This window comes from Cricetulus griseus, chromosome 3 (assembly GCF_003668045.3).
Source record: "Cricetulus griseus strain 17A/GY chromosome 3, alternate assembly CriGri-PICRH-1.0, whole genome shotgun sequence".
NCBI lineage: Eukaryota > Metazoa > Chordata > Mammalia > Rodentia > Cricetidae > Cricetulus > Cricetulus griseus.
In genome coordinates this window covers 53,932,986-53,945,831 of record NC_048596.1, presented here as the reverse complement: position 1 = coordinate 53,945,831, position 12,846 = coordinate 53,932,986, and the positions used below count along the sequence as shown (strand labels likewise).

General features: G+C 47.9%; 1 protein-coding gene across 1 annotated transcript; it reads right to left on the bottom strand.

Moving 5' to 3' along the window:
- Nucleotides 1–61: 61 nt before the first annotated feature.
- Nucleotides 62–12,139, bottom strand: Tsga10ip (testis specific 10 interacting protein). The gene is given in 9 exon segments (XM_035442034.1): nt 62–211; nt 609–727; nt 909–1,008; nt 5,599–5,826; nt 5,828–5,875; nt 9,091–9,238; nt 9,411–10,120; nt 10,209–10,348; nt 12,011–12,139. Coding segments are annotated over 9 exon segments (1,749 nt in total). The 3' UTR covers nt 62–84.
- Nucleotides 12,140–12,846: the final 707 nt, after the last annotated feature.

The following is a 12,846-nucleotide window of genomic DNA, read 5'->3' as shown; positions in this document are numbered from 1 at the left end:
TACCACTGCCCCCCCCCCGCCCCACAATGCATAACCAACTCCCGTCAGAAGTCTCACACCATACTTGCCATAAGCATTTAATTTTTATCTCAGGGACTGTGCTGGGTTCAGGGTCGGGGAGGAGAGTCTTCCAGACTGATGGCTGGTGGCTTCTATCTTTGGGGGGTTCTGAAAAGAGTGCTCCATTTCTACTCCAAATGACCGGTGGCTCCTTAAAAACACAGATGGAGGCCATTGGGCTACAGCACCCACCTCCATGCCCAATGCAGCCTTTTACCCTGTGGGTCCCTGGGAAGTGACACTCTACTGAAATCTAGGGGTTTTGTTTTGTTTTTTCTGTGAAGATAATTCCTGCTGTATACCAGGTTATTTATTCTAAGGTGTCAGGAACAGTATCCATAGGGTGACAGTATGGTACCAGCTGCTTGGCCTATCTTGCTCAGAGTGCCAGACTAGCTTTACTGCTTACTTGTTCCTGTGTCCTCAGGTAAAGTCCTACTCCTCTGCCTCATTGGAAGGTGGGAACGATAACCCTGGCCCACCTTCCTGAATGATATGAAAACACTGGAAGGAGCGGAGGCTTGTGTGGATGTCTTGTCCCACCTCACCTGTGCTTCCGAGAGAAGCTCTCTGCATTGCCTGCCTCAGCCAGCAGCTGTTCCTCATCTACTCCCAGTGCTGACAGCACCTGGGAGAAGCGCCGATTTGCTGTGAGCCTGGCATTGGTCTGATGAGAAAAAAAGAAGGTTCCTATTATTCACCAACGCTGCTGGGGTCACCGTAGGATGCTGGTTATTAAGAAAAGGGTCCCGGGCCCTCTTAATAAGTGGACACCACTCCAACTTTGTTTCATTGCAAGGCAACTGGGGGGGGGGGTGCTGTTTGCCTGCAAGGGTGCTAACCCTCACCTGCATGGCCTGCTGGAACAGGAAGGGTCGGGCCTGCACCCTGTGCTGGATGCCCTGCAGCTCCGCCTGGTACTCAGCAAAACGTTGTCGTTCCTTGCGCCTGTGAAAAAGATGGGCCTCTGGGCAGCCGAGCATGAACACTCCCCAGGCCAGACACTGCTGGTCCTCATTGAAGCTTATTAATATACAGGTTCCCCTGACTCTTACAAAACCATTTCATTCCCATTCTGGCCCTGTATTTCTTGGGTGGGATTATTAGGGTGGAACTTATTTGTCCCCTTTTACTGATGGCTCAGGAAGGTCACAGGGACTCATCAAATTTAGTAGGATTGAGCACCTGTCCCAGGTTTAGGGTGTGCATCCAGGGCTTGCCCTATGTTCTGGCCACCGCCAAAGGAAGGATAAGACCTGGCTTCTGAACTTCTGCTTGCACAGCCTCCCCTTCCTAAAGCTTATCCCTCTTGTTCCTTAAGAAACGACAAATAAAAGGACATCTCCTAAAATTGGGCCTGGGGGCTAACATTTGGGAAGCTGAGGCAGGAGAACTCCCTGAATTCAAAGCCAATCTGGGCTACAAAGTGAGTTCCAGGCTAGTCTGGATTGCAGAGTGAGACTATCAAAAACGAACAAACAAAAAAGATCTGGGCTGCACTGGAGAAAAACCTATTTACAAAAGTCAGCTTGAGGATGTTTAGATGGCTCAGCAGGTCAATGTGCTTGCCACACTTAAGGCTGGCAGCTTTGGTTTAAGCTCCAGAGCTCAGAGTTGTCCTTTAACTGTGCTTTGACGTGAACTCCTCCTCCCACGTGGTGCACATGCCTGTGAGTTCAGCATTCACCAGGCACAGGTAATAGAATAATCTTTTGTGCACCATGTAAAGATGTGTCTCTGTTTTACTTCACAGCCTAAGGCACCTTCTGATTGGGTTAATAAAGAACTGAATGGCAACTGGGCGTTGGTGGCTCACGCCTTTAATCCCAGCACTAGGGAGGCAGAGGCAGGAGGATCTCTGTGAGTTCGAGGCCAGCCTGGTCTCCAGAGCGAGTGCCAGGATAGGCTTCAAAGCTACACAGAGAAACCCTGTCTCGAAAAAAAAAAAAAAAAAAAAAAGAAAAAGAACTGAGTGGCCAATAGCTAGGCAAGAGAGGATAGGTGGGACTTCCAGGCAGAGATAGGAACTCTGGGAAGTAATTTGAGACAGGAGATTCACCAGCCAGATGCAGAGGAAGTCGGACATACAGTATCTAGAAGAGGTAAGAAGCCATGTGGCAGAATGTAGATTGATAGGAATGGGTTTGTAAGTTTAAAGAGCTAGTTGGAAACAAGCCTAAGCTAAGGCCAAGCTTTCATAATTTAAAAAAAAAAAAAAGTGCCTGTGTCATTATTCAGGAGCTGGCAGTTCAAAGAAAGACCGGTTAGAAGTAGGAAGATCAGAAATTACCCTCTGCCACATAGTTCTAGGCCAACTTGGGCTACTTAAGACTACAAATCTGCTCACCTAGCCCAGTGTTAACTCGGCCTTCTGACCTTACATTCCTCACAGGATGAGGTATCTGTCAGTTAATGCACAGAAGACATGCCCAGCATGGAGTGGCAGAAAGCACAGATGGGGTGAAAGGGATGAACGGACAAGGCCTGAAACGTGTGCTAGGCTCTCAGGCATGTATGTTGGACACACATGGGAAGGCCCTTCCAGGCTAGGCCAAGTGCCGGTAAGGAAGCTTCCTCCCTGGAGGAAAAACAAAAATCCACTGGGAAAACCATGCCAGGACCACAAGCTCCATTAAGAAGAGCCTTCACCTGTAGTGAGAGATCCATCCAGCCATTTGGACATGGTGACAGGAGCATAGGTAAGCATGTGGGATTAGGTTGGGGGGTCCTGGGACAAGCTCGCACTCTCTTGGGTCTGGTCGGGTGATGGAGAGCAGCCTGGGTGTGGATCCTGGGAGCAGGAACTTTTGGGTCATCAGTTTCTTTTTCTTTTTCTTTTTTTTTTACGATTTTATTTATTATGTATACAACATTCTGCTTCCATGTATATCTGCACACCAGAAGAGGGCACCAGATCCCATAACGGATGGTTGTGAGCCACCATGTGGTTGCTGGGAATTGAACTCGGGATTTCTGGAAGAGCAGTCAGTGCTTTTAACCTCTGAGCCATCTCTCCAGCCCATCGGTTTCTTATGTAAGTGACTTCTCCCCGAATAAATTTAACCTATATTTAACAAAGTCCCATGTACTTTAATTTGTGCATCTACATTCATCAATCAAAAGAGATGGTCAGTGGTTACAAATGTGGAGGCGGACATGAGCTGCTGGTCGGGCAGCCTTTTTCATGAGTCCTGTGTGTTTTTCTTGCTGTATAGTTTTTGTTTGGTTTTTTGACACAGGATCTCAATATGTAAACCAGGCCAGCCTGGAACTCCCTCCCTAGAGCTGGGACTAAAGGTGTGTGCCACTGTGCTGGCATCTTATTATTAGGGTTTTGTTTTTTTTTGGGGGGGGGTTCGAGACAGGTTTCTCTGTGGCGCTTTGGGGCCTATCCTGGCACTCACTCTGGAGACCAGGCTGACCTCAAACTCACAGAGATCCGCCTGCCTCTGCCTCCCAAATGCTGGGATTAAAGGCATGTGGCACCAGTGCCTGGCATGACATCTTATTTTTTTAGACAGGACCTCTCACCGAACCTGGAGCTCACCAATTTGGCTAGAATGGGTGGTCAGCTAGCCTCCTAAGCACTGGGTACACACTGCTGCACTTTGTTGATGTTTTTAATTTAAAAAAAAAAAATGGATGCTAAGGATTCAGCCCAGGTCATCATGCAACAAGTATCCACTGGCTAAGTTGTCTTCCAAACATCTATTTAATTAAGTTTTGGAGACCGGATTGTGCTTTGTAGTCTAGGCAGGCCTGAAATGCACAATCCTGTCTCAGCCTCCTAAATGCTAGGATTGCAGGCATATACCATCATGCCAAGCTTGTTTTGTTTGTAAACAGTCTGGTGGGAGGAGTTGAGGTCTCATATATGCTCAAGCCATGCCCAATGAGACAGTATAGAACTCTCAGCTACCTCTCCAGCACCATGTCTGCCTGCGTATTGCCATGTCCCACCATGAAGATAACGGACCAAACCTCTGAACTATAAGCCACCCCCATTAAATGTTTTCCTTGGTAAGAGTTGCTGTGCTCATGGTGTCTCTTCTCAGCAGTAGAAACCCTAACTAAGACAGTAACCAAATGACTGCCAGGGCTTACCTCAGACCTTGGCAGATCATTTAAACTTGCTGTTCTCTGGGCCTCAGTTCCTCTTCTGTAGTCCTATGTGGGTATTGGTACTACCTACCTCAAGACCCATTAGGAAGAACTGCTTGATTTGTGAAGTTGCCTCCCAGTAAATTGGTACAAGCCTTAATCCCGCACTTAGGGACAGGAGGATTGCTATGAATTTGAGGCCAGCTTGGTCTATATAGTAAGTTCCAAGAATGTCTGGGCCACTAGGATGAGTCCCTATCTTAAAAGAGAATGAGAGAGCTGGGCAGAGTAGTCCCTTAAATCCCTGTACTTAGGAGACAAGCAGAAGGATCTCTGTGACAGACAGGTCTACATGTGTACCCCTGGCTTCCAGGCAAGCCAGGGGTACATGAAGAGACCCTATTTCAAAAGGGGGGTGGTAAAAACATGGAAAGATAATGAAACACATTATTCCAGCTCACCATGCACACTACTTGTGTCTAGGAGTGGAGTCCCTGGGACTATTTTTGGAACATATCAACTATTTCTAAAATCTTCAACATTTTAAATATATATGTTTTATATGTATGAGTGTTTGGCCTGCATGTATTTAAGTGTACCACATGTGTGCCTGGTGTTTGCAGAGGCCAGAAGAAGAGGGTATTGGAGTCCCTGGACCTGGAGTTACAACCCAGTAAGTTACCATGTGGGTGCTGGGAACTGAACCCAGGTCCTTTGTAAGGGTAGCAGGCTCTTACCCACTGAGCCATCTCTCTCTCTCTCCAGCCACTCAACAATTTTTTTTTTCAGACAGGGTCTCCCTGGCTGGCCTATAACTCACTAGACCAGGCTGGCCTCAAGTCACAGCAATCTACCTGCCTCTGCATCTGCCTCCAGAGTATTTGGATTAAAGGTGTGAGTTACAGGGGCTGGAGAGATGATGGCTCAGTGGTTAAGAGTACTGACTGTTCTTCCAGAGGACCTGGGTTCAAACATTCCCAGAACCCATATGACAGCTCACAACTGTCTGTAACTCTAGTTCTAGGGGATCTGATACCTTCACCCCAATGCACATAAAATAATGGTTAAATAATTAAAAAAAAAATCCAAAAAAAAGAGGAAAGTTGTTTCTAAAAAAAAAAAAAAAGGTGTGAGTTACCATGTCCAGCCATCCTTGATTATTATAACATCATACATCATGTCTGGCACCAAGAAACAAACAAAAAACAAAGATTTGAAATCATGACTGTGGGCAGAATGTTTGAGCTTGAGGATCTAATATCTGAAGGGGTTTCTATTCCTCAAGGGTCTTGACCCAGCCCTTTTCCAGCGGCCTCAGAATCTTCATTTGTAAAATGCAGCTAAGTGACCTGGCCTGCCTGCTGTGGGGTCCTGCAGCCTGACACCCAAGCCTCCCTGCCATGCCCTATCCAGGCCCTCCAAAGCCTGGCCTCCTACCTCAGCTCCTCTAGTTTGCGATGAGCAGCCAGGGCCCCTTTGCTCCCCCGGGGGGTGTAGGCTGCCAGACAGCGAGCCACCTGTTGCTGCACCTGGTGCTCCCGAGCCCTGCGCATCTCAGCCTGCTGCCGCTCCTCCAGCTGCTGCCGTTCCCAAGCCTGCAGCAGGTTTCTGGTAAGGAAAGAGAGATGTCCATAGGGGATCGGGAGATTCAAAGAAGGTCAGGGTAGCATAGAGGGACTGTGGGAGGAAGTATGTGTCTCAGAGAGCCAACGTCCTGGGAAACAGTTGACATTTGTCATCGAAGCCAGGCTTCATGGAGCCTGCAAATGGTGGCTTACAACCAGCTTAAGGCCTTTCCCTGTTCTTCAGCAGTGAGATCCAGTTCTTATTGGTGTAGTTTTGTTTTTCAAGACAGGGTTTCTCTGTGTAGCCTGGAGGCTGTCCTGGAACTTGCTCTGTTGACAGGGGGGCCCAAACTCACAGAGATCCGCCTGCCTCTGCCTCCTGAGTGCTGGGACCAAAGGTGTGTTCCACCACTGCCCAGATTGAGATCTAATTCTTAACACTTGGCTCAGGCCTCTGAACACTGTAGAGCTCAACCTAGGCCTCCTGATCCCTGAGGAGCTCAGCACACAGCACACATTACCTTTGAGAAAGGGCCAGATCTCTAACTACTTTACTTGAAAGCAGCTAGGTTAATGCCTAACAGCTTGAGGCACAGTTGGTTTGGATGGATGGTCAGTTGTGTGGATAATTGTGTGGGAAGGAATAACAGTATGGGAAGGGATCAATATGGAGGCAAAAAGTGTGAATAGCTGAAGAGCAACTAAACAAACCTGAAGCTTTCTTCCCCAGATATCATAGCCAGTTTCCTCTCACCAATCAAGTCTTTGGTGAAATGTCATTTCTCCCAGAAAGACTTTCCCTTGGCTACTCTATCTCCTTTGTAGCAATTTCTTTCTCTAGTTTCCTACTTTGTTCGTTTCATTTCTTATGTATCCCTGGCTGGCCTTGAACTCTTTCTGTAGATGGGAATGACCTTAAACTTCTGAACCTCATGCCTCCACCCTCCAGAGTGAGGGGATTCCAGGCTGCACCACCACATTGGGCTTTAAAGCTATCTTAACGAAAAAAAAAAAAAAAACCTAGAAATTTTATATGCCCTGATTTTGTAAGAAACCATTAAACTGCCAGGCAGTGGTGGTGAATTCCAGCACTCAGTGGGCAGAGGCATGTGAATCTCTGAGTTTGAGGCCAACCTGATCTACAGAACAAGTTCTAGGCCAGCCAGGGCTATACAGAGAAACCTTGTCTCAGAAAACAAAAATTTAATTAATTAATTAATTAAAAGTAAAAAAGAGAGTGATCCTGCCTCAGAATGGTAGCAGAGAACCAGAGGACCAGCTCCTGCCACCATACATACATTCCCTTGTATGGTGATATACACCTGCAATCCTAGAACACAGGAGTCTTAGGCAGGAGGATTATAGCAAGTTCAGTGCCAATTGGGGTACATAACTAGTACCAGACATGGTAATTGTGGCTAAATAGTAAGGCTTGTCCCAAACAAAACAACTGACAAAAGAGAGCCACTCTCAACAAGGGCGACAGTGGAGAAATGGGAGCCTTTGTACATAGTAGGTGAGAATATAAAAACAGTGTAGAGGCTCAGTGCTTTAGAGCACGTGTTTCTCTAATAGAGGACCCAGGTTCAATTCTCAGCACCCACATGGGGTCTCACAGCCATCACAACTCCAGTTCAGGGAAACAGATGCCCTCTCCTGGGCCTCCAAGAGTACCAGACATGCACATGGGTCCACAGACATGCATGTAGACAAAACACTCATTTGCATGAAATAAAATAAATAAATCTTAGAGCTGGGGAGATCAGTGGTTAAGAGCACTGAGTGCTCTTCCCAGAAGACCTAGGTTCAATTCCCAGCACCCACGTGCTAGCTAATTAATAACCAGCTCCAGTTCCAGGAGACTGGATGCACTATTGAGGCCTTCCTGTTCATGAAGCACACTTGTAGTGCACAGACATGCATGTAGTCAAAACACCCACACACATAAAATAAAAATAATTTTAAAATAATTTTTAAAAAAAGTATAAGAAACAGGCCAGCCAGGTGTGATGGCACCTGCCTTTCTCAGCACTCAGGAGGCAGAGACAGGTAGATCTCTGAGTTCAAGGCCAGCCTGGTCTACAAGAGCTAGTTCCAGGACAACCTCCAAAGCCACAGAGAAACCCTGTCTCGAAAAAAAGACAAAACAAAACAAAAAAAAAACAAATAAAAAGTGTGTGATAATACACATTTTAATTAGTTTGATGCAGCCATACATATATACAACTTTTAACTAATGAAGAGTAAATCTATAAGAAAGGGGTATAGCGGGCACTATGAGAATCTGGTGACCAAGCGTGATGGTGCAGGTCTGTGATCCCTGCACCTAGACAGAGGCAGAAGGATCCAGAAGGATCTTTAAGGTGGCTCCAGCTGCATGGTAAGTTTAAGGCCAGCCTAAGATACTTGAGACCATGCCTCAGTCACTTCCTATCATCAGAAAAAATAATAATAATAATAATGCTGAGTGAATTTGAATTTGTCTCTTCCTCACATGCCACATCTAATCAGTCCCCAAGTTCCATTAAGTCAGACTATTAAAAAAAATCTCAGAACTGGGCCAGCAAGATGGCTCAGTAGGTAAAGGAACCTGCTGCCAAACCTGACAACAATGTTAAGTTCAGTCCCTCAGACCCACACCGTGGAAGGAGGGAACTAACTCCCTCAAGTTGTCTTCTGACCTTCACACCTATGCTATGGTACTCACATGCCTGCACATGTAGACAATAAATAAATATAATAATTTTTTTTTTTAGATCTAGAGGCTGAGGATATAGCTAGTAGAGCCTAGTGTTCTCAAGACCCTGGGTTTGATCTCCAGTACACACACACACACACACACACACACACACACAAACTAGGTCTCTAAGGAACTCTGGAGTGGGTCCCCTTCTCTCCATCCACACTGGAACATGGTTCAGGCCCTCATTATCCCTTGGCCAACAGCTGTCTCCTTGTTTCCAGGCTTCTCTGAGCCCATGGTCTCTTGCTGTAGCCCAAGTGCAGTAACTGGAACTAAACACACACTGGCCATGCATCTCCTTTCGTAGGCCTTAAATGTCCTGGGACTGGCCCGAGTCTTCCTCCCTCCTACCCTGAGGACTCATAAGAAGACACTCAATATATGTTCCGTTAATAGGCTGAAGGATGGATAGGAGTGAAGAAAGGAGTGAAAAGTGGCATTCGTCAGTACAGTAGGACAAGCAGACAGATGGATGTTATTAAGAGAGGGATGGATGGATGATCTGAAAGCCTGGCAAATGGTTAAAAGAATGAATGAACTTGAAAGAGAATGTCATTTGTAAAACTGTCCCCTTTCCTCCCCTTGCCCTCGGTTCCTGCTCTGCTTCCTCTTTTTCCTTACCTGGTGGCCTCCTGTCTTTTATGGAAGGTGCGATTAGGGAAGTTGGCAGACAAGAAACTTTCATCATCTCCCAAGAAAGGGGTCTTCCTATTTCTGGCAGAGGCCTGGACAGCTGCCCGCAAAGCATTCCAGGTCTGCTTTTGGGGACCTGTCCAAGGGAAAAATCAAGTTAGGGTCCCTGGGCAACCCCACTCAGCACCCAGGCAATCCCTAGCCCATCCCAACCTCTACTTCCTATCCCTACTGCTACCACCCCAACCCTCTCTGAGTGAAGGTCTCCCACAGCGTTCAGGCACTTCAGGCCTCCCAGCTGCACTCACCGCAATCCAATTCCTCCTGTAACTGCCTGTGTAGTCGCTCCAGGTCCCAGGGCCCCTTGAGGTCCTTGGCCCTTGGCTTCCCTCTCTGTGACTTTTGGAGGCTGTTGGAACTGGAGCTGCTTCTCTGGCTGTGGCCCTGCAGCTCCCCTTCTTCTGATGCCTTCTCTCCAGAATTCCTTCCCTTATCATAAGAACTGCCCTTCCTCCTTCGGGGAGCTCTGTTTTCCTCCTCCTCAGTCACCTCTGAGATCCACTCCTCCTCCAAGATCAAGCCCCTCCCTGGAAGCTGGGGCAGTTCCCCAGGGCTCTGAACCCTCTCTATCACCTCAGCATTCTGGCCTTCTAAAACATCCTCAGACTCTGACCCTGACCCTTTTCCTGGTGGGCAGAAGCCACCCTGGCTACACCGATCCAGCCCTTGGCTTTCTGCTTTGCCCACAGGGAGGGTGATGCTACTACAGCCTCCCAGCTGATGCCTCCTTTCCAGGGTTTGCACTTCAGTCTTCTGGCCAAAACCAGTGTCTTCTGAGAGGCTGGCTACCGACTTGAGTCTGGACTTGAGCTGGGGAGCTGCTGGGGGCAAAAGTAGGGATCGGTGGCCCAGGGCCACAGAGGAACTTTGCTGAAGCAGAGTCTGGCCATCTATGATGAAGCTTTCCCAAGCCCACTGGAAAGGAAAGGAAGGTTTCCGACAAGACGAAGTGAAGAGACTGAAAGAGAACACAGAAGTCAGAGTGAGGCTCTTCCTGGAGCCCAGTACACACACACCCCCTCCCCAATCCCTCCCAAGCCACTTACTCCTCTGCCTCAGCTGAGCCTTGTCCTTTCTTGTTCCGCCTCCGGGGCTTGCGTTCTTTCTTCGTTGTCTGCCCAGCACTCTGAGACCTCTGCAGCTGGCAACTCTGACTCTGAAGGCTGTCGCCACTCCCGAGGTTCCCCTGGGCAGGACAGGGGAAGAGGGCAGCTTCGGTACCACTCTGCATCTCCCTAGGGGCTTCCTCCCTTTACATTCTGTCCCGGCCATGGCTGCCTCTAAAACTCACTGATCACTCATTACCTCTTCTGTTAAAATACTGAGAGCTGCAGACCCAGGTTGGGGAGGTGACTCACTAGGTAAAGGCAATTGTCACTACTCCTAACAGCCTGAGTTTGAACCAGGGGACCCACAAGATAGAAGGAGAGAACCAACTCCCACCTGTTGTTCTCTGACCTCCACTTGCACAACACACACACACACACACACACACACACACACACTCACACACACACACACACACACACACACACACACACAACACACACACACACACTCACTCAAAATAAAAAGCTGCAGACCCTTGGGCACCAGACATTTAGGCACTTACATATTTAACCTTTCCAAAGAAATACCCAAGGAAATGGAGGCTTGCTTTTACCCATTTGCAGGCAAAGAGTTAGCCTCTAGCACTTCTAAGAGCAGAGGCCACATGGCTGGTGAGTGGTGGGGCTGGAACCCACACATGTTGTCACTGTTTTCAAATCCCAAATTTGTCACCATTGAACTCCGCTGTGAGAGAAGTGTCCAAATATTCCCAACACACAGAGATGACAATTGCCCTGATTTGATTGTGTATAAATATTATCAGACTGTTCCCCATTAATATATATTATATTGCTGTTGTTGCTGTAAGCTTTTGTTGTTTTGTTGAGATAGGGGCTGAGGATGCTTTCAAACTCACTGTATAGCTGAGGATAGCTTTTGTTTCATTTTGGTTTTTGAGACAGGGTTTCTATGTGTATCCCCTAGCTGTCCTCGAACTCGCTCTTTAGACCAGGCTGGCCTCAAACTCTGGGAGATCCACCTGCCTCTGCCTCCTGAGTATGGGGATTAAAAGGCGTGCGCCACCACCGCATGGCTGAGGATAGCTCTGAACAACTGATTCTCCTGTCTCTACCTCCCAAGTGTTGGAATGACAGGCTGCACCAGCATGCTTGATTTGGACTTTTTTTTTTTTTTTTTCCCCGAGACAGGGTTTCTCTGTGGCTTTGGAGGCTGTCCTGAAACTAGCTCTTGTAGACCAGGCTGGTCTCGAACTCACAGAGATCACCTGCCTCTGCCTCCCGAGGGTTGGGATTAAAGGCGTGCGCCACCAACGCCCGGCTGATTTGGATTTCTTTAAACTTAGGAAAAGGTCTGGGTATGATGGCACATACCTGTAGCCCCAGATACTTAGGGAACTGAGATGGGAGGATTGTGAGTTCTAGGACAGCCCAGATAATTTTGGTGGGAGCCTGTCAAACAAACAAACCCTCCACCACGACCACATTCAAAACAACGACAACAAAAGCTCACAATTTTTTGAATGTCACACAGGGCTCTGGACTTAGTGCAACAAAAGTAGAAGGAAGGGAGCTATTTTACTTCCTAAAAGTCTTTTTCTCCCTGTAGTGTGCCCAAAATGTTCTACCTATCCTCTATGGTGCCTGTCCCAGGCCTTTCTGTTACCAGGACCTGAGCTCTAGTCTCATGTTTCCTCAAGAGCCTCAGCCAGCCCTAGCCTCTCTAGGCTAAGATGCGGCTGGGCAGTTGGAAGTTTCCCAGCTGGGCCTGCCTCCCTCACCTGCTCCTCCGAAGAGATGCTTGATAGAAGTTTGAACAGCCCTGTGGCTGTCGATGGAACCAAGGGCTCTATGCTGTGCCTTGATCTCTCCGATACAGCCCTCGTCAACAGTTGGTCAGATTTTAGCATATTGATATCCTGCCCTTTCCCACCCCCACCTGCCAGCTCTGGAACTGCCCGCTCTGCCATCTCCATGACAACCAGGCTATGACCAGTCAAATGACCCTAGCAAAAAGTACTAGGCAGGGGTTAGCCAGGGTATATGACACTGACTTCCCATCAGAGATGGTGTTCAATGAGAACCAGGACGGCACCCTGCCTCTGTCCCTACTATCTAGACTAATATAAGCTCTCTACCTCTTTAAGCCTATGTTTGCCCATCTGTTATGAAAGGGACATCAGAACTCATCATCCCAAAGGGCCCTCAGGTCCCGATGCCCATGCAATTGGTTCCTGAGGCAGGCATGTCCCTCAGCCTGCCTTCCCCTGGCTGGGCCAGACCACCACTGCATATCATTCTCCTCAGAGAGGCAGCAAGTGAGTCCGAGTGGACAATGGCTGTGCTGACATTTTCTGTGTAGGCCTGTGTGCATGTGTACTTTGTTATGGTTTTTATAGATTTTGTTTTGTTTTGCTTATTTTAGGCAGTGTCTCACATGTAGCCCTAGCTAGTCTAAAAGTCACTATGTAGATCAGGCTGTCCTTGAACACACAGAGCTCTTCCTGCCTCTGCTTCAAGAGCACTGGGATTAAAGATATGCACTACCATGTCCAACAAGTTCTCACTTTTTCTGTGTGGATGCTGGGAATCTCTCGGGTCCTTATGCCTGTGTAGC